Source organism: Leptonychotes weddellii, chromosome 9 (assembly GCF_054177405.1).
Source record: "Leptonychotes weddellii isolate Sample4059 chromosome 9, ASM5417740v2, whole genome shotgun sequence".
NCBI classification, from domain to species: domain Eukaryota; kingdom Metazoa; phylum Chordata; class Mammalia; order Carnivora; family Phocidae; genus Leptonychotes; species Leptonychotes weddellii.
In genome coordinates this window covers 108,922,253-108,941,306 of record NC_138377.1, presented here as the reverse complement: position 1 = coordinate 108,941,306, position 19,054 = coordinate 108,922,253, and the positions used below count along the sequence as shown (strand labels likewise).

At 57.6% G+C, this 19,054-nt stretch overlaps 2 protein-coding genes across 20 annotated transcripts in view; one reads left to right on the top strand and one right to left on the bottom strand.

Annotated features, from left to right (window-relative positions):
* The window catches only part of ENTREP2 (endosomal transmembrane epsin interactor 2), a 360,783-nt gene extending 350,061 nt beyond the window's left edge, over positions 1-10,722 (top strand). For 11 of the 13 annotated variants that reach the window (XM_081831519.1, XM_081831525.1, XM_081831520.1 and 8 more), the window contains 4 exons: positions 1,978-2,053; positions 7,086-7,292; positions 8,954-9,028; positions 10,044-10,722. In XM_081831519.1, coding sequence (XP_081687645.1) covers positions 1,978-2,053; positions 7,086-7,292; positions 8,954-9,028; positions 10,044-10,366 — 681 coding nt within the window. In that variant the 3' untranslated portion in view covers positions 10,367-10,722. Of the gene's footprint in view, positions 1-1,977; positions 2,054-7,085; positions 7,293-8,953; positions 9,029-9,607; positions 9,714-10,017 lie in introns of all 13 variants that reach the window. The other 2 variants (XR_014148745.1, XM_081831530.1) reach the window with 2 other exon arrangements.
* Positions 10,723-15,129: 4,407 nt separating this feature from the next.
* Positions 15,130-19,054, bottom strand: part of APBA2 (amyloid beta precursor protein binding family A member 2) — a 223,033-nt gene continuing 219,108 nt past the window's right edge. For all 7 annotated transcript variants that reach the window (XM_081831510.1, XM_081831517.1, XM_081831511.1 and 4 more), the window contains 2 exons: positions 18,194-18,334; positions 15,130-15,717 (listed from right to left, as the gene is read on the bottom strand). In XM_081831510.1, the coding sequence (XP_081687636.1) occupies positions 15,646-15,717; positions 18,194-18,334 (213 nt within the window). In that variant the 3' untranslated portion in view covers positions 15,130-15,645. The remainder of the gene's footprint in view (positions 15,718-18,193; positions 18,335-19,054) is intronic.

Here is a 19,054-nt window from a genome sequence, read left to right as displayed (position 1 = left end):
TTCCCTTCCCGGCTTTCGGGTGGCAGGGTGGCCTTGGCCATCAGGGAAGGCCAAATTCAAATTAAACCCTTGCCACCCCGCTTACGAGAGGTGATGATGTGCTGCCAGGAGGCTGTCTCTTCTCAAACCCGGATTTGACCAGGAGCCAGAGGGAAGCCAATGCTACCACTGCAAAATACGAAATGAATCCAATTTCCTCCTGACCTTGTCTCACTGTGCCTTTTATTTCTCTTGTTTTATTTATATTTCTTTATTTCCAGGAGCTTGTCTTCGGGCCTCGAGTGTCCAAGTGGCCACCCATGCCTGCAAAATAAAAAAAAAATTAAAAAATAAATGTTTACAGGGTCAGGAAGAGTGTTGGAAGGGAATGAACCTTGAGAGCATTGTTCTTTTTTGTGTGATTTAGCAGAATATTCTCGACAGATTTCCAGCATCAGTTGTAGGCAGGTAGCGATTTCAGTGAAAAAGCAGGTGAGCGTTGGTGGCCATGGGACTCTCCCTCCCCCGGTTCCCTCCGCAGCAGAACAGGTGCGCTGAGGAAGGCACATAGCGTGTGCAGTATTACATATAAGTGGGATCAAAGGGAACGGATAGGCGGCTCTGGGTCTTCGCCGCAGGTGCCGTTCTTGCCCCCAGACCGTGTCGCGGGTCCCCGCCGAGGGCATGCTTTCCCCCGCTGTGTGTTGGTGGGAGGGCTACAGCCCAGCACCTGCCACGGCTCCAGCCTGGTGGAAAGAGGAGAAGACTATCAGCTCTCCGAGTGAGGTGACGGGAGACAAGGGAGGCAGGGATGGAATTACCTGAGCTGGAATCGAACCGAGCTGCAGGGGCCCGCCTCACCTTCCCGGCCCTCCCCCAGAGCTCGTTATTTGCGAGCAGGTCCCCAAAGCAATTCTGAAATGACACAAGGACTCAAAAATCGTTTTTTGAGTCAGCACAGGGGCACACATGTACGGTGTTCATGACATTCAGGCACATGGCCCGTGTGGGGCCATTGTCCCCTAAAAGGAGCAATGGAGCAGATGTGGTCACCCGGGGTGGAACCGAGTGTGCAAGCAGAGGATGGGAGGGGGAGACAGGGCAGGAGAGCAGAGGCGCCCCATCCCTGCCCAGCAGAGGAGGTCTGGTCTTATCACTCCCCACCCCCCGCTGCCCCCATGTTCCCAAAGGCCTCTCTGGGCAGAATGATCCATTCAAGAAGAAATCTGCAAGAGCATGCTGACTTCCAAACACGATGCAATCGTCACGGCTACCCCCTGCACCAGGACGGGACAGTGTACCCGGAGTCATGGGGCCCACGTTCAACCGAGCACATGGCCTGAGTGGACATGGACCCTGAGCCCGAGCTCAGGCAGGGAGGTCAGCCTTGGGAGCAACCTCTTGCTTCCATCTGCAGAAGGCAAAAGGGAAGAGGAGCAAATGCATGCTCTGGGGGAGTCTGGGAGCTCACGGAGGCCAAGATTGTTTCTTAAACATCCACCCTGTGTGCAAGCTGTGTGGGCCCAAAGCATTACAGGTCTCATGACTGTCTGTCCCGTGTGGCTTTATTCTTCCTGCTGTGGAAACAGGGAAGAGAGCAGTTGGGAGGAGGGCGTTGGAAGCGAGGCCAGGGGCTGTCCTACCTCCTACAGTGACTCTGGAGGAGTCTGTGTGGCCTTTGTTGGTCCCCAGCAGTGCCCCCGGAAGTGGAAGGTGAGTGGGTTCGGGGTCGCTGGCACCTGGCCCTGGTGGGCTCTTGGGGAGTGCTGGGCACTCTGCTTTCAGAAGGTCAGAGAGACGGGCTTAGGCCTTGGCAGTGATCCTTTGGCCTTGGCATCCTCACAGCCTGACCCCATAAATTTAGAGGAGAAAAGCAGAAATGTACATACATGTCTTCCTAGAAGATGAGCTCTGACATCAGCCTTGATTTCTGGAGCCTGTTGTGATGTCCCCTCCAAACTACAGATGACCCATCCGATGCCTCGTTTCTTGCCGTAGCTTACGAGTGTGGATCAGCAGGCGACCGAGTCCAGCCCCAGGGACCCAGATGCCACGGCTGGCTTCGGCACACAAGGTAATCTTACCCCATTCAGCATTTGAAATAAGTCTGTGTTTTCCAAAGCATGTCCCCTTTCCTCTCCTATTTCCTTCTCTCCTCCTCCCTGCTCCTTGCCCTCCCTCCATTGCTTGCTCTTTAAGGGGATGGAATTTGCTATAGCCTTTGCTGTTCAGTACCATAGACGTTCTCCAGAGTTCCTCCCTTAGGGGCATGTAGTAACAAGTAAGTCAGTACACCTGGGGGGCCTCATGCTTTCTCTCGGGCGGGCTTGCCCCCTCTCCCCCAGCGCCCTTTCTTCTCCACTTGAGGGGTATGGGTTTGAAGACACGCTTGACTCCATCTGGGATGGACCCTTTCTGGAGCTAAAACTGTAGCAGGTTCATGTCCACTGGGCTTCTGCCTCAGGAGGGAGCCAGGCCGGGCCCCTTTGCCCACTGGATTTGGGGGGAGAGGCCGGGGGAAGGATGCTGGAAGTTGTATCCTGGTGGACATTGAAGGAAAAATGTGGAAGGTCTCCTCTCAGATGTGAGGTGGGAGCCGCTGTACGAAGCCAGAGGTGGGGAGGTCGTCTGAGGTGTCAGGAAAGCAGACAACGCCTAGTCACAGAGGGAGCAAATGGGTAGGGGCTGGGTCCTTGGGTGGACTCAGGTGGGTGGGCTTATTCAGAGATGGAAGTCAGCTAACTTGTGAGATAACTAAGGGTCCCAGAAAGGACCACCATTACAGTCCCAGGGCTCAACCCCAACTCTAGTTAACATCTAAGAAATAAGAAGGGGCCATCCTACGAGGACGCCTTTGGGTTGTAGGAGTCTGGGCTCTGCCGTTCTAGGATTTGGAAGTGACTTTGTCCTTCACTTGGTGGCTCCTAGCAGCCATCAAAAGCTGTGGTATCCTGTGGCCTTCCCAGAGACTGCTGCAGGGCACAGCGTGTCTCGGTCCCCCACCACAGGTGACCACACCCACCCAGTGCATGATAGACTTTGCGCCGATGGGGCTTCCTTTCCCCGTGCCAGCCACATCACTCCCAAAAACGCACGTTCTGGAGGAAAGCATGGTCGGCAAGGCCAAGCAGCCTGGTGGCTCCCAGAGCCCAGGGCAGGTAGAGATGGACAGGGGAGTCAGGAATTCTTGCAGGCGGGCGGGGCCTTCCTCACTGCCCAGGATCCGGGCAATTAACTGGGCTCGACTGGGAAGCTCAGGGCTGCTTCCAGCACCGACTCTGGGTAGAGGGGCCAGGCTGGAAGTGGGCAGGATTATATGGAGAGGAACAGACAGACACACTCATGGGACAGCAGGCCAAGCAGGTTTCACTTCAGAAAAGATGCCTCCCACCAGGTAATTTCTGGATGGAGTGAGGTTGAGGTCCCTGTCATTTTTTTGGTCTATGCATATCCAACTGCTCCAGACCGTTTGTTGCTTGTGTACCTTTGACAAAAGTCAGCTGGGCATAATGGCGTGGGGGTAGTTTTGGGCCCCGTATTCCGTGGCATTCGTCTGCGCGTCAGTCCCTCTGCGCTGATGACCGGTTGCTCGGCGCTGAGCCTTCCCATCAGCAAGCCACACCTCCCCTCTGCTCCTCTTCATCAGGATTGTTCTAGGTCATCTATGGCCTGTGTGTTTCCATATCCCTTTTAGAACCCACTTGTCTGTGCCCACAAATACTCGAGCTGGGAATTTAGCAGGAGTGGCATTAAGCCTGCAGAGGGTCTGTCTCCCCGTGGATTTGGATCTTCTTTGACTTCTTTCCTCAGCATTTTGTCATTTTCAGAATACAGATCCTGAACATGTTTTGTTAGGTGTACACTTGGGAGCTTCGTTTTCTTTGGAGCAGCTGTAAGTGGCGTTGTTTTTACTTTGGGTTTCTGCACACTCGTTAGTACGCGTGACCGACGGTGGTACGGGGTGATCTGGTATCCTGCAACCTTGTCAGACTCATGTATGAGCTCTAGAATTGGGAGGGGGGTGCCCGGAAGGGGATAGATGCTGGTATTGTTTTTCACTTACTGAAATAAAATAGTAATGAGGACATGAAGGCTGGCAAGGCCAGAGGAAAGGCCCTACACCCAGACCTGACTGGCGGCTTGTAAATCAACACACCCCTTTGGCAAAGCATCTTGATAAAGAGCCATAAAAAATGTTTATGCTGTTAGATGTGGTGATCATACTTCTGGAACTGCCCTAGGGGGGTAATGCAAAAAAAAAAAAAAAAGAAAAAAGAAAAAACCGTAGGCATAAAGATAACTTGCATTTTTCATAAGAGTAAAAACTTACAGGGACAATGATGTCCATTGATAAGAGTCAAGGAAAATATGATACATATGCTAAATATGTCATTTTACATTGATTAGGAAAAATGCTTGTGATCGTTAGGTGAAAAGCCGGAGGAAGTCCACTAGGATGATCAGTGCTGTGTAAACAGACAACAAAAGCCGGTGAGGGGGTACAAGAATGTCTTGGCCTATGAGCTTTCCCTGTTGTGTTACCCTAATTATATAAGCTTCCGTTAATGATAGCTATTTGGAACTAAGTCACATTTCTCTCTCTGTGACTCTGTTTCCCTGAGGAACTCAGCCATTGGATTATCACTGACATTAAGCAAATTGGGATTAAGGATATATGCTTATGTCCAATCTCATCAAATGGTACATATTAAAAATGTGCGGGGTTTTGTGTATCAGTTATACTGCAATAAAGCTGTAAAAAAGAGAGAAAACGGAGATCAAGAGGAATCAGCAGGGATGAATAGGATTCAGAATAATTTTAATATGCCGCTGTGTGATTTTGATACAGTTAGTAATTCCACTTGCTGGTTTGAGGTTTTCTAAGGATACAGGGAAGTGTTTCTTTTCTACATGGATGCATTCAGCTTTGAGTGCTTGCCCAATCATTCCCTTAGAATCAGTTCCTATGGGTGAAATTGCAGAGTCCAAGGAAATGGGTATCTTAGGTTTTGGCGTGTTGGCCACATGGCGTTCTGGAAGGGTTTTATTGCTAGTGTCCGTACCCACCAACGGTGTTTATGACACCCCAAGACATCATTGTTCCTGATGATCTTTATCACCCCTGCAGGTGAACAATACACAAGATAGAGTGTGAGCACCTTTTTACATGTTTATTACCTACCTGTAGGTCAGTTTGGGGCCCACATTTTTGCAGTGTTTTGTGGGGTGTTTTTTTGTGTGTGTGAATCTATAAGAAAAATATTTGTTAAATAGATACATTTTCTCCCTTTTCTGTTCACTGCAGGGACGCCTTCCCAGTTTGTGCTCGGCTTCCTCCCTGTTAATAATGCCTTTGCCATACAATTTTTACAATTTGTGTTTTTTTGTTTGTTTTTGTTTTTTACGATTTTTCTTATTGTCAGATTTATCAAGCTTTTCCTCTCTGGTGTCTATCATGTTTACAAAGTCTTTCTTCACTCCAAAGTTGTAGATTTATTCTATTTTCTACACCTGTTCTTCCAGTATCTTAAAAAAGAAAAGGATTGGGGCTCCTGGGACTCTTGATTTCAGCTCAGATCATGATCTCAGGGTTGGGAGATCGAGCCCCGAGTTGGGCTGTGCACTGAGTGTGCAGCCTAACTAGGATTCTCTCTCTCCCTCTCCCTCTGCCCCTCTCCCTACCTCCCCCTACCTCCCCCTACCTCCCCGCTCTCTAAAAAAAAAAGGAAAAAAAAAGATCAATCATCCTGAATTTTTTTTTTTTCTTTTGCTGTGATTGGTGAGGTTCGGTTCATCCAGATGGACTGCTAAATGTCTCATGGTATCTGTGGAGAGGGCAGGGGTGATAGTGGAGGGCTGCTGAAGCCGGAGTGCTCTAGAAGTGGGCTGCTTCCACCCAGCTCCACCACTCTGTGGCCTCGAGCTCCTCTTCCCCTGAGGCCTCTCAGCCGTGTTTCCTGAGTGGTAGCCTGGGAGAGCGGAGAGGATTAAGTGGGAGGTCACCGGTAAAGCCCTCGGTGTAGGGCAAGCGCACAGATACGAAGGAAGCAGAGAGGCCTCCCACAGTATCCACGGAAAGGGATGGAAGGGACAGACCCCAAAGCTTCCCACCCGGAGTTGTTCAGGCTGCTGTGGTTCTTACAAAGGGTGAGCCTTTCGCCTCAAAAATCTGCCCCTGATGGGTGAGGAGCCTCATGGAAGGCAGCTCTGACCTTGTCTGGTAATGGGATAAAAGAGCGGAGGGAGCACTGGTTCTTGAGCCTTAATACTGTGCACACAGATCCCCTGCGATCTTGTTAAGACAGATTCTGATCCCGTCCCCCCAGGGGACCAGCCTTGGAGTGGTGAGGGGCTGGAGCCCGACCTGACCAGCATCACAGGGATAGAGCAGTGGGTCGTACACTTGGGGTGGGGGGGAGCAGAATCTCCTGGGGGCTCGTTCCCACCCCCGAGTTTCGGGTGCAGTGGGGCTGAACGCCTACACGTTCCCCGGGCCGTGCTGATGCTGACGGCCTGGCCCACGCTTGGAGAACCAGGCAGGCCTGCCTCCCGGGCGGGCTCCCGCCCCTGCTTGACCAGGGCAAGGCTTGCACTCCAGGCCCTGGGCCATACCCTCTGTGTGCGGCAGGCAGGTTCTCGGGCCCAGGAGGCCCCGGCTAGGATGCCCTAGTGCCCCTCTGAGCCCCACCCTTCTCTGCACGGGCTGTGTGCTGTGTGGGCATCGAGCATCCTGTGACCTCCCCCTTCCTGGACGTCAACCCCCCCAAGGCCTGCCCTGGATGGGAGATGGGGCTGGGTGCTGACTTTTAATCTCTCATGGATTGTGAAGAGTGTAAGTGCCCCGCACCCCATACACCCCCTGGAATGATTCTTGGGAGATCATCTGGCGTCCACCCAAACCTTCCTACACCATAAAGCATGCTCCATGTTTCCACGCCCTCAGGATTACAGGTTGGTCTAGACTGGGTGTTGAAGGGCAGACGGCTCGGGCCCCCTGGGAGGGCTCCAGGAGGCTGAGACTCACTCTCGGGCAGGCACCGGGCCCGTCTCGGGTGGCTCTGTGGTGGCCCAGCCCCAGTGCTAAGACTGTGTCCCTTGCCTTGCAGAGCCCGCAGATGGTTCAAGCCTCCTGGCATCCGAGGGTGCCACTGCGCCAGGCCTGAGCCCCGAAGGCCCCGTGGGTGCCTCGCAGCCCCTGCCACCTGGCCTCGAGTCCCCGGAGGGCCCTGACCAGGGCACATGGGTGGTGCCAGGGCCCAGGCGTATGGCCCGCTCCACCAGCGACCCCACTTCTTGCTCATCCAGTGTAGCAGGTATGACTGGTCCAGCCCCGCTGTGTCCTCTGCATGTGCCCTGCTCTGCCCTGGACACTTGGGACTGTGCTCAGGGGCCACTTTGGGAATGTGGCCTTAATGCCCGAGGGCCCTAGGGAGGGGTGGACAGCCAGGGGCCTCTGCTGAGCACCCACCAGCCTTCCTACTTTCTGGCTGGGGAGTACGGGGAGGAGGGATGGAAGGTTTGGGGTGATGAGAGCCCACCCGGGGTCGGCTAGCCCCTGACATCAGCCTGCCAGTGGCACACCAGCTCTGGGGCCCACGTGGGGACTCAGGTCGGGCGGGTGGCTCTCTCCCCAGGACAAGCGTGGGCTGCACACTTGGGGGAAGTGCTGGTGCCTGCTTCGTGGCCTGCTGGGACCCAGGGCCACATAAGGCATGGCTGTGCCTCAGTGGCAGCGCTGGGCTGGCGGGGTGTCCTCCAGCCGAGGCGCCCCAGTTAGACCCAGGTGTGTTTCCAGCAGCACCTCGTGGGCCCCCTTGGCAGCCCTCCCTGTGTGGCCTGGAGCTTGGGTCCCAATCGCCGCACGTGACTCGGAGGGGGCGGCGCCCTCCCTGGGCTGTCGGGCCTGGTGTCAGAGTCGCTGTGCCCAGCAGCCCGGGACTTGCCCTTCACGCCAGCCCCCCAGGGGGCCTTGTGTGCCCTGAAGCCGGTGCTGGTTTCGAGGGGGGAGGATGGCAGTGTCTTTGCCCGTAAGGTCGGGTGGGACTTAGGCCTGCAGGGCCATCAGAGTGTAGACTTCCTACAGTGGAACCCAAAGAGCCCGGAAGAGGCCCGCTGGGGGCCTGGACTCAGTGGTCTTGTCTGGCTGAACCCCAAATACACAGGATCCGTGCCCCAGGAGAACTGTATCCCGGGAAAGAACCAGGAAGCCGCCAAGGTCATTGCCTACAAGGGCCCTCCTGGTGGAAAAGCCAGATTTGGCCCTGCAGGCTCCTTGGCCTGCATCCCTCTGTCCCGCCGCCCTCCCCTCCCACGTCCAGCTGCCAGCTCACTAGACAGGACTCCCTCAGACCCTCCTCTGCACCCCCGCCCCCCCGCCTGTGCTGGAGGATTCCACACTCAGCCCTTCTGTCCTCCCCGTGAGGGCTATTACCCGTTCAAGTCCGGGGGACGATCCCATGCACCGGGCGTGTCTGCTCTGTGGCCCCTGATGGCCTCCTCTGCCCCCTGTAGGGAAAGTCGGGCTCTGCAAACCGTGACATTTTGGGGGTGGGGATGAGGAGAAGCGGCGGTTTGATTACAGGTTGTCACAGGGCCTTCTCTGCGTCCCTGCACCACGCCGTGGGCACAGCCTCTCCTCAGCTAGACGAGGCAGTTACTGTCCCGCATGTGCCTCCCCGGGGGTCTCTGGGGACCCTCGGGGCGGATGGGCATTCCAAGGGCACTGGGGTTGCTTGGGGCGCTGGCCCGCCGCGCTGTGCCCAGCCCGGGGATGCCGCCTGCCCCGTGGGGGGCGCCAGCTCTGGGACTGCCCTGTGGGACGGCGCACGGCTCGGCTCGGGGTGAGTGCAGGAGCCTCCCCCTGCGGGTCCACCGCATCAAAAAGATAGTTCTCGGCCACGGGAGGGTGATGATCTTGTCGTCAGGAGCTCCGTTTTCCCTGCCGCCTGTTAACTGGATTCTCTCTCTGATTAAGGCCATGCCTCGTCACACACCCCGTCCTGCAGCCAGGACCTGGAAGCAGGACTGTCCGGGGCTGCTCTGGGGACCGGTGAGACACTCCTTTTCTGAAGCACTTTGACACCTGCTGCGAGACGGGGGCGGGGGGAGGGGGGTGACTCGTGCTCCTTGGCTGCCTCGGGGTATCAGCCAGGAGCATGGGCTCCCCAGCTCTGCGGGCTTTCAGAGAACGGCCTTGCCTTCCCTTCTGGCTCTGGGGAACACGTGAGAGGCAACAGCGGCTGTAACAGGCTCGGGGCTGCTTGTTTCACCAAATTTCTGAGATGCTCTGTGGTGGGTGGGGGGAGATGGGCCTCGCGTGTGAGGTTCTTACAGTTCCTCGTGCTGAATTGTCAGCCTTGCCCCACTGCCCCCAGAACGATGCCAGGCCACCGGGAAACGCGCTGTGGGCAAGTCAGGCCCTAATCTGGTCCCAGGGGAGACGGCACCGTCAGACCATGGCTTGTGCCTCGGGTCATCCGGAGCAGCCGTGGGCCCTGTTGGGAGCCGGTGCCCCTGGCCTTGGCCTGCAGGGCCCCGGGTGCTCTGAGCTCTGGTGCCAGTGAGCAGTGGCTGCTGTCAGCCCTGCATGTGGTGGGGGGTGCCCTCATTGCCCCTCTGTCACCCCCAGCTATGGCCTTCAGGCAGACCCATCTCTAGATGCCATCAGACCCACAAGGGCAACGGTCACTGAGCCAAGCAAGGCCGAGAAGCCCCCCCCCAGCGGAGAGACGAAGGCAAGGGGGATCCCCACCTGCACCTGCCCCTCTTGCCCCACCTGCTTCGCATTTTGCCCTCGGATCTCCAGCCCTTCAGCGCCGGGGGGCTGTGGCCCCTCTAGGTTATAACCCCAGCTCAACTCAGGGCTGACAGGGGCAGGCCACACTGGGGATGAAGGGACCCAGGAAGCAGGGACACGCCCAGCGCACCAGCCCAGGGACGTGGAAATGCCAGCCGAAAGTGTGTCCCAAGCAGGCTTGCGTTTGCTTTGTCAAGAACTCACTTAACGGCTGCTTTTTGTCTTGTTTTGGTTGTTTTCAGATGTTATCTTTTCCCTTGATTTTTAGTTTCCCGAGCTCACTCTGTCGCGGCTGCCTGTGCAGGTCGGCGCCCGCTCTCACCCCCTGGGCCACCGGATCCCCGGAAAGGCGACCCGCGGGGAAAGCCAGAGACCTTACAGACGGTCTGCAAAGAGCGGCCACACTCTCTAGTGGACAGCAAGGGCCACACAGACGCCAGGGTGTTGGTGGCTAAGTTTCTGGAACGCTCGAACTGTGCCCTCCCTCCCGAGGTGCGGCACGTGGTGGGCACCTTCCGCCCGGCCGGCCCCCCTGAGGAGCCCCACGGGGAGGAGGCCGTGTTCAGCGCCGGCGTTCGGGACCAGGTGTGACCAGGCCACGGGTCCTGACCCGGATGGGCCTGGGCCCACGCGTCCTTGCTGGAGGCCACTGTGCTGGCGGGGAGGGGCCTGCGGCCCAGATCTCAGGGTGGCCCAGGCCGTGAGCTGCCGTCCCTCTCTGCAGGAGGATCCGGTCAGTTGTCTTGGGGATGACACTTCCTACCTATTCCGCTAATACAGAAAAATGACTCTTGTGGCCACCGCGAACTCTTCCGCTTTGTCAGGCACGTAGCACCTACCCAGCGTTCTGGAAACACAGTGGCAGGTGACGCTAGAGACGCTAAGTATCTTCAAAATCAGGGCCGTCAAAAAGCAAGACTGTCCCCCACCTGCGATTCAGTTGAGTGTTTAGTGGATAGAAGAGGATATCGAGTAATATGAGACCATTTTCTTCTATGGTTTGTATCACTCAATAATCTACCCTTTATCGTGTGCTGCCTGGAAAGAAAATGGATAATTCTGGCACGAAGGACAGCCCAGGCCCAGCTCTCCGCCCGCAGGATGCAGGGCTGTCGTGCCTACGAATCACATTAGGAGACCTCAGCGTGGCCTGGCCGCCTCCGGGAAGCAAGCTGGTGTGGCAGGGAGCTTTGCTGGACACCCCCACCCCCCCCAGGTCCCCTGGTCCCTTGGGCCTCCCCTCCCCACCACCTCTCCATGGGGTACCCTCCCCACTGTCTCTCTGGCTGTCTCCTCCTCTGCAGACACTCTTGGGGAGCCTCTTTGGGGGGTTTTCCCTGCGTCTGCCCTCCCCAGGACGGCCTGGACGGGTGGAGGTCTGGGGGAAGAGGCCCATACCCCAGGATCTGTGCGCCTCCTCAGAAAGGAGGTCTCTGATGACCCAGAGCATCCGCTTCCCAGCCAGGCAGCAGAAGACGCAGGTTGTAAAGCATCTTTCCACACAGCACCCGCCGAGCTGGGTATGTGGAAGCAGGCCAGCCCCGCCTCCCTGCAGCGGCAGCTTGGGCCTTTGCCTTTCTTGGGCCCCCCACCCCCTCCCCACCGGCCCTCATGTTCTGGCAACATTAACACCAGCCACTTCCCACAACGGCCCTGGAGCAGCACGGTCCTCCAGAACTTTCTGCAGCCGTGGGAACGCCTGTCCTTCTGCCATCCACAGCAGTGGCCACCAGCGCCCGTGCCGTGGCCCTGCCTTGAACAAGGCAGCCCAGAACCCACAGCTGTCAACCGAGAGCCCAGGGGCCTGGCATGGGGAGCACGAGGAGGGAGCCGACCGCTGCCCACTCTTGCTTGGCGTCCAGCGTCTAGGGGCTGTGGGCTGCCCTGCCCTCTGCTCTGCGCCCCACCGTAGCCAACGTGCTGGGGACGTCATGTCGTTGGCACTGGGAAAGGGCTGGTGGGGAGGGTCTGCGGTCCGGACGCCTGGAGCCCCCAGCAACGGAGGTGCGGGGAGCCTGCAGTGACGGTCAGCTTTGAACACTTGGCTTCGGTAAATGTTCTTGGTCATTGCCTCCTCGCCTCTGGCTGAGGTGACAGAACTGGAAGAATACCCATCAGGCCTTCTGAGGCCAACCAGAACTTTTCCACGGGAGAATCCCAGAGATGAATTATGAGCACTTTATCCAGACTACAAAATGGGAAATCTCTTGTCTCATTTTTCTCAGCCGAGGGCTTTTGAAATCCCTCCCCGTGCCCAAAGCAAATCCCTTCGCTGGTACAGTTAATTGATGGTTTTTCCAAGCAGCCTCCCCTGAGCCCATCAGCACAGCATTCATGGCTTCTGAATCCGGGCATTTTCGGTGTCCCTGGGGTGGGAACCAGAGCTTAGCAAGCTGCGGGGGGTTTTCACCTGCATGTGGGGGGCCCACACTCGGGCTTGGGGGCGCACATAGCAGTGTCCTTGGGCCGAGCCCCGGAGCTAAGCCTGCACTCTCCGACGTGGCTGCAATTTGAGTGAGGCCTGCCCCTTACCCTTGCACTCGCAGCTCTGGGGTAGAGCTCGGCCATCAGTATTTTTATTGTGCAGCCAGGGACAGCGGCCACTGGGAGCCCGCCCTGGCGCTCTGTGCCCTTCACTTCTCCTCCCTGCAGCGGGACAGTGTTTCTTCTGCCATCGTGGGCTCCTGCGGCAGCCTGGGCCTCCACCTGGGTACAAGCGGGTGCTCTGACCGAAGCCCAGAGTCCTGGATGTTCTCAAGAGCCCTGCCCTTCACGCACCTTCCACGCTCAGTTGTGCATTTGCTCTCAGAGCAACTCTATCTTGCAGGTGAGGAGACTGTACCCAGTTTTATACCACTGAGCTAGAACGTTCTGCCCATCTGCTCGGGGCCCCCGGTGGCCCATGTGGGCTCCAGCAGGGCCCAGGGTCCCGGCTTCCGGGAAAGGTCCCGGGAGGAGAGAAGTGCCAGTTAGAGCCGCTAGGAACAAGCCAGCTCTAGTACCCGAGACCCTGCTCTGCCCAGCAGCGTCTGGGAGCCAGGTGCCCAGCAGCAAGCACCCCAAGCCCAGACCATGTGGTTCCTCTTGCTGGTGCACCGCCTCCCTGCTCTCCTCCCGATAAAGCATCAGCAGGCAGGGCAGAGCCTCGCAGGCTGCCCCAGGAAGCTAAGGCACGGGACCCCCACCTGCAGGGGACCCTCCCCCCACCTGCACACGCCTGGGTCCTGGGCACTCTCCCTGCCTTTTCCCCACAACCCAAATGGGGTCAGCTCGGCGTGGGGGCCAGAGCCTGTCCAGACACTGCCAGTTGCATGGGGGGCAAAAGAACGCTGAGGTGGGTGAGCTCTGGACCCCTTCTCTATGGCAAACAAGCGGGGGACTCATCCTTCACAAGGTCTCCTTCAGCTGGTGACAACAACGCAGCTTGAATGCTTGTAACAAACCATGTAACAGAAAGCTGCTTTCAAATGGATGTTTCCCACCCCCACCCCCCGCCCTCAGCTGTATTGATTCACAGATGCTGCTATTAGGCAGAATTTATAGGAAATTGTTTTCAAGCCACAGGAGACCTGTTTGTACAACTTGAAGGTTGTATTTATTTAATGTACCTCAAGGTGTTTTCATAATGATCCATGTTTTAATAAAAACTATTTCTGGCCTCTGTGTCTCCGGGTCTAATTGGGACAGAGAGGCAGAGAGCCCGTGTGTGCCTCTGAAGACCAGGGTCTCAGGCGGCCGCCAGGGAGTGTGAAGCACCTGCGGCTGGCCAGCCGTGTCTCCGAACATCGTTCCAGAAAAGGGCAGGGCCTGTGGGCTGGGAGGTAGAGGGCGGGTGCCCGCCAGGGCTGGCCCACAGCTGCCCCCCTCCAAGCATGTGACATCCGAGGCTTCCGGGAGGAATGCAGGCCACTGGCTCAGAGCGGTCTTTCATTTGGATTTTTTCTGTGAATCATTCGGCACCCCGTGTCATTTGCTAGCCATGGCTTTTGTCTCCGGAGCCTGTTCACCTGCCCTGTCTTGGGCAATGCAGGGACATACCCCTTGGCTCTCTGGAGCTTTCGCCCTTTCCCTCCAGCTTGTATTCAGGTGACATTCCCTCTCGTCACCCAAGGGTGTGGGCCATCTCGGGCTAGCTGTGAAGGGCCTTGTCAGTAGCTCATAGCTTGGAGCGCAGATGGATTGTGGGCAGACCAGAGGTGGGTCCTACCAGGCTAAGCTCCCCGGACCAAGGCGGGGGGGGGGTGTGGGGGGGCAAACCCCATCCCCGGCCTTCTGATCAAAGCCCACATTCACCCCACCTCCCTACGCCAGGTGACAGGCCACAAAGGACCCTCCAGGTAAGCAGACGCCACTGGGATGGATGGTCCAGCTCTGTTTTACAGATACACACGCATATAACTCACCTCTCCTGGAATCACCGAAATTTAAACCAGGAGAATGGCAAGGCTCCTTCTCTCCCTTATTCAGTTAGCAGCCTGTCTCCTCCTTGGGACTGGGGGGGGCGGGGGTGCGGGCCTCACACTGGGTGCTGGAGCACCCACCCCTCTGACCTCCCCGGGAAGAGCCCCCCCCAAGGCCCCAGACCCGAAGGGGATGCTCTCAGCAAACACAGCACCATTGCAGAGGCACGTGTAAGGCCTCGAGGTGGAGGGAAGTCGGGCATCCATTCCTCCGCTAACAAACCAGCCACACAAACCGCTTTTCGTCAGGACTTCAGCTTTATTAGTGCTATTAGCGAGTCTTCCTAAGGTCGGCTGCATGCAACACACAGGTCACTCCTTGAATACAGTAATCCTAAAGCTTTAGTTACTGCATGGTAAGGCTTCTTAAGTCACAGTGTATTCTTCAAGGCCGGGGCCAAAAAAAGAGAGTTCCAGACAAAAGGACGTCAGTTAACAATGACCTCTAATGAACCGAACTAGACTACGTTTCACTTTATCTACACACGCTCGAATACTGCTCGCGGCGACGCCCGGCTCGTCCAGTGACCTGCTCTCGCCACCAGCGGCCCCGGGAGTGGCAGAGTCTGCCAGGGTGGGTTCGGCGTTTGGGGGGTGGGGGAGCTCGTGTGTGTGTGTGTGCGTGTGTGTGTGTGTGTATAGAGGCTGGAAACAGACGGCCGCTGCTGCGCCCCGTGTCCCTGGGAGGAGGAGCCAGCGGGCCCCGCCCCCAAGGGGCGGGGAGAGACGGCCAGCAGGGGGCGTGCCCACGCAAGTCCGCGGAACCTCCGAGCCTCGGGTGAGGACAGGAGGGGTAGGTGCGCGGTCACCCGGAAATCCTAAAGTCTGAAGAATGGCTTGTCAAAGTAAAAGTCAAAACCGTGATAGTGTCTAAATAAATATGGAGTTTCCATGTTGTGGCCATCATCTTTTATTTAACTCAGGACCGTCTCCCTTCTGGTTCAGTACAATCACATGTTCCCGGACTTCACTTACAAGTCACACCCCGGGATCCGGGCAGCTGCAGCAGCGCGATCGCCCTCCCCCGAAGCACCCCGAGGGCCCCGCGTCCCGGGAAGGAGCTTGCTGTCCTGGCGGGGCTCCCTTCACGTCCGCTCTCCACGGCTTCAGGGAGGAAAGACACACTCCACACCACACAGCTACAGAGAAACAGCCTTGTCCGTCGCAACGAGAAGACGGGTCAAAATGGGCAAAACACGTGACTGTTCTACAGAGATGCTTCCTGTGACTCTCCTTTGATGAAGACATCCCCCCTTTTTGTCCAAAAAAAAAAAAAGTGGGTGGTGAGGGCACACCCTTCGGAGGAGCCAGTGTCCTTGGGCGGGCTGTGGGGTCAGGGGTCAGATCCTGGGTCCAGCCTTTCGGGCTCCTCTGAACCCAGGCGGGCTGGGCGGTGCAGGCTGGGTGGGCCTAGATGTACAGCGGGGTCTCCTGGCCCGTGAGGAGCCTGAACATGGCAGCAGGCATGGTCTTCATGTGGATCTGTCAACGAGAGACAGGGGCTGAACCGGCTCTCCCACGCTGGCCTCCCTTGATGCCACCAACGCAAATCCAACACTCCCGCAGCCAGCTCGCTTCGGGACCCCCTGAGGGTTTTCTGCCCAGTAAGGGAGGAATGACCACCTCGATGGAGGTTTAGAAAGCATTTCCTGGCACGGCAGACTCCTAGCTGGCCTCTCCAACCGGCTCTCCAGAGGGTTTTGCACACACGTTCAAGTGCTAGTTTTCCCCTCAGCTCAAGCTGACAGCAGAGGGGCATAAAAACAGACTTTTAATTGTGACTACGGTTTGCCCACTCATCTGGGAGCAGGCTGAGGGTGCCTAAGCCTCTGAAACCCTTCCCAGGAAGCCAGGGAACGTGAGTGTTCTGGGGTCCGAGAACTTGCCCCCCCCATTCTTTGGGGGTCAGCAAATGAGCCTTCGGAGCCTGGCCTCACTCTCTGGCTCCAAGGGGCTGGGTACATAAGCAGTGAGGCTCAAGATGGCTCCCCAGGGAGAGTGACCTTGTGCGCCTCCCGCCCCCTCTCCCCACCCCGTGAGGGCTCTGGGAGGAAGAGTTAAACCAGTGGAAGCACAGGAGCTGCGCTCTGCTTCTGCTGCTCTGATCTCCTCTTAGTACCCTGCTCCCAGGACTATGTCAGGCTCAGGCCTTGTGGCTCTGGGAGGTCTGGATGGCATGCGTGCGGCAGGCCTCACCCTCCCGGTGCCCAGCAAGAGGCGGTGGTGGGGGGCATGGTGTGGCCGCCCCTCCTCCAGCAAGCAGGTCTCAGGCCCCCGTCTGACCAACCCATAGAGGGGCCAATCGTGCAGATGGTTTTCACAGTGTCACATGCTCCCGGCTCGCCCCCCCCCCACCAGGATCTATGTGATCAATTTAAGATTTTAATGCCACCATCATCCATGGTGAAGAAGCATGGCTTCTTCCATCAGGAGAACATTCTGTGTCATTCCTTAATCTGAAACCCACCCAAACCTCACATCTTGCTACCAGGGACTGATTTCCCACATGAGCTCAGGGATGCTGGAAGACGGCAGGCAGACACTTCCATCCCCCAGCCACACCCTCGGCTGCCTCTGTGTCTCTTCGAGTACCAATTCGTCTCAGGTCTGAAGACTTGGAAACATTTCTCCTCCACCTGATTGGTTTCTTTGTAGGTGTGAGGCTGATCACCCCAGTGGGGTTGCCGTTTCAAACATCCACTTAGGAAAATTGGATTTTCCTTTCTTTGAAGCCATTTGTAAAAGGAGGCTAATGGCACCTACCTGGCCCCCCTCTTCTCTCTTGAAAGCCAGTCATCTGCCACCACCAATCTCCAGAAAAACAGGCCTCCTCCCCCAGCCTGGCAGTTTCACAAAACACAGAGTAGGCCCCCAGCAAATGTGGCCAGAAGCCGCCTGGGAAACAGCACCCACCCACTCACCGAGGGGCCAAGCTCACCCGCAGTGGTTACAAGATGGAAGCCACACCCTCTCTCCCACTGCCACAGAGCCTGAGCCTGCCACTGCCCTGCTCAGCCCCCCGGGGCCCTCCACAGCCCCGAGAATCAAATGGGGACTCCCCCCACACCGGGCACCCATGCCCTTTGCAACTGGCCCCTCGGCCGACCCACCTCTACAGTGGCCTCAGCCTCCCGCACTTGTCCTGGGGGGACCCTCACCCCATTCGTTCTGACTCCCCCTTCACACGCCCCCACTGCGGCTAACACCCACACACATTGGCGCTGGGGGAGGCCTCCTTCCGGACCCCGGTTCCACAGACTCTGAGCACCTTACTTCTTACCCCGAATGACCCTGTTCACTTGTGAGTTCCTTGGGGAAACCTGTGCCCCCCCCCGCTCTGACCCTTGTCCACCTCAAGCTGGCATCGCAGGGATGCCAGAAAGAACTAGAAAAGGAGGAAGTTTAAAGCCAGCGGTGCAGGAAAGGGTGAAGCAGCTCCGTGGGCAGGAAGATGGCAGGAAGCAGGCAGAGGGGCAAACCCCAGCCCAGAGCCTTGTGCCCTGGGGGGTGAGGCCTGCAGCGGGCAGGGCTGCCACAAGGAGCACGCAAGACCCAGTTCCAGAAACGGTGGCCACCACCTTCGCCCTCCTGTCCGCCGCACAGAGCCCGAGTGAACAGGCAAAGGCCGCCCGCCGCTCTGCTCATCCTTGTCCCCGGCACTCCCTGGGCGAGAGACACAGCCCCGCCGGCTCGGCTGATGCCCAGCGCCCCTTGGAGAGGGAGTGAAGGGCCGAGGTCAAGGTGGGAGCACATGACCAGCACAGGCATGCTCCAAGGTCCCAGCAAGGGCGGGCTCTCCCGAGAAGAAAGGTTTTTCTGGGAAGGGGCCTGTGGCTTTCCCGAGCACCTCCTAGAAGCCCCCTCAGGGGCACGGATGTTGGGCACGGAAATGTAGGGCTCAGAGGGCCCCAGACTCCGGGTCGGACTCCAGCAGGGTGACGACGGGCCGCGGCCTTACCTCTCCGACCGAGTTAGAAAGAGCCTGGACTATCTTCTCATGGGCCGTGGCCACCACACTCTGCCCGTTGATCTCAATGATGCGGTGGCCGACTCGGACGCCTCCTCGCTCTGCGATGCCCCCTCGCATGAGGCTGCAGATCTAGGCAGACACGTGTCAGGTCAGCACGCAAGTCCCCGCCACACCCGCCGGGAGCTCACCGCAGTCCCCAAGCAGGAAGCAGGGACATGAATCACACAGAGGGAGAAGCCCACGGGACAAATGCTTCTACGTGCAATCTGCTGACTCACCAACGGGGACGTTCATGATTTGGACTAGGTTAAAAAACACAAGTCAACAGCATGGCCTGTGGGAGAACCTCGCAGGCCCTCCGGGGATCTGCTCCCTGTGCCTACCCCCCCGCCCCCACCCCCACCCCCAGCCATCCCAGAGCCTCTGTTCCTGCGTCAGGGGAGTGGAGAGGGCTGGTGGTGTGCACAGTGGAAGCACATTCTGGAAGATTCTCCACCAGCCCCATCTGCTCCTCTTACAAGCGAAGAAGTCACTGTTCCCATCTCACAAGGAGGTGATGAATTCACAAGCCGACAACCACAAAGAGTTTGGGAAAATGATGATGAAGGCTGAGTTTGTGAAATCCACCCGCGTGTGGAATTCACTAAAGATCACGACATCAGAAAGGTGTGGACACCCGCCCACCTTTCTCCCACCACAACGGGGAGATGGCGGCAGACCCTAGAGGACGAGACTTGCTGGCTCAGGGGAGAAGGTGGGCCGGCTGCACCCCGATAGCTCTGTAGGAGGGATGCTGAAGTCCTGGAGATGCAGTGGCGGGAGCGAACCGAGAGGACACCACGTCCCTCC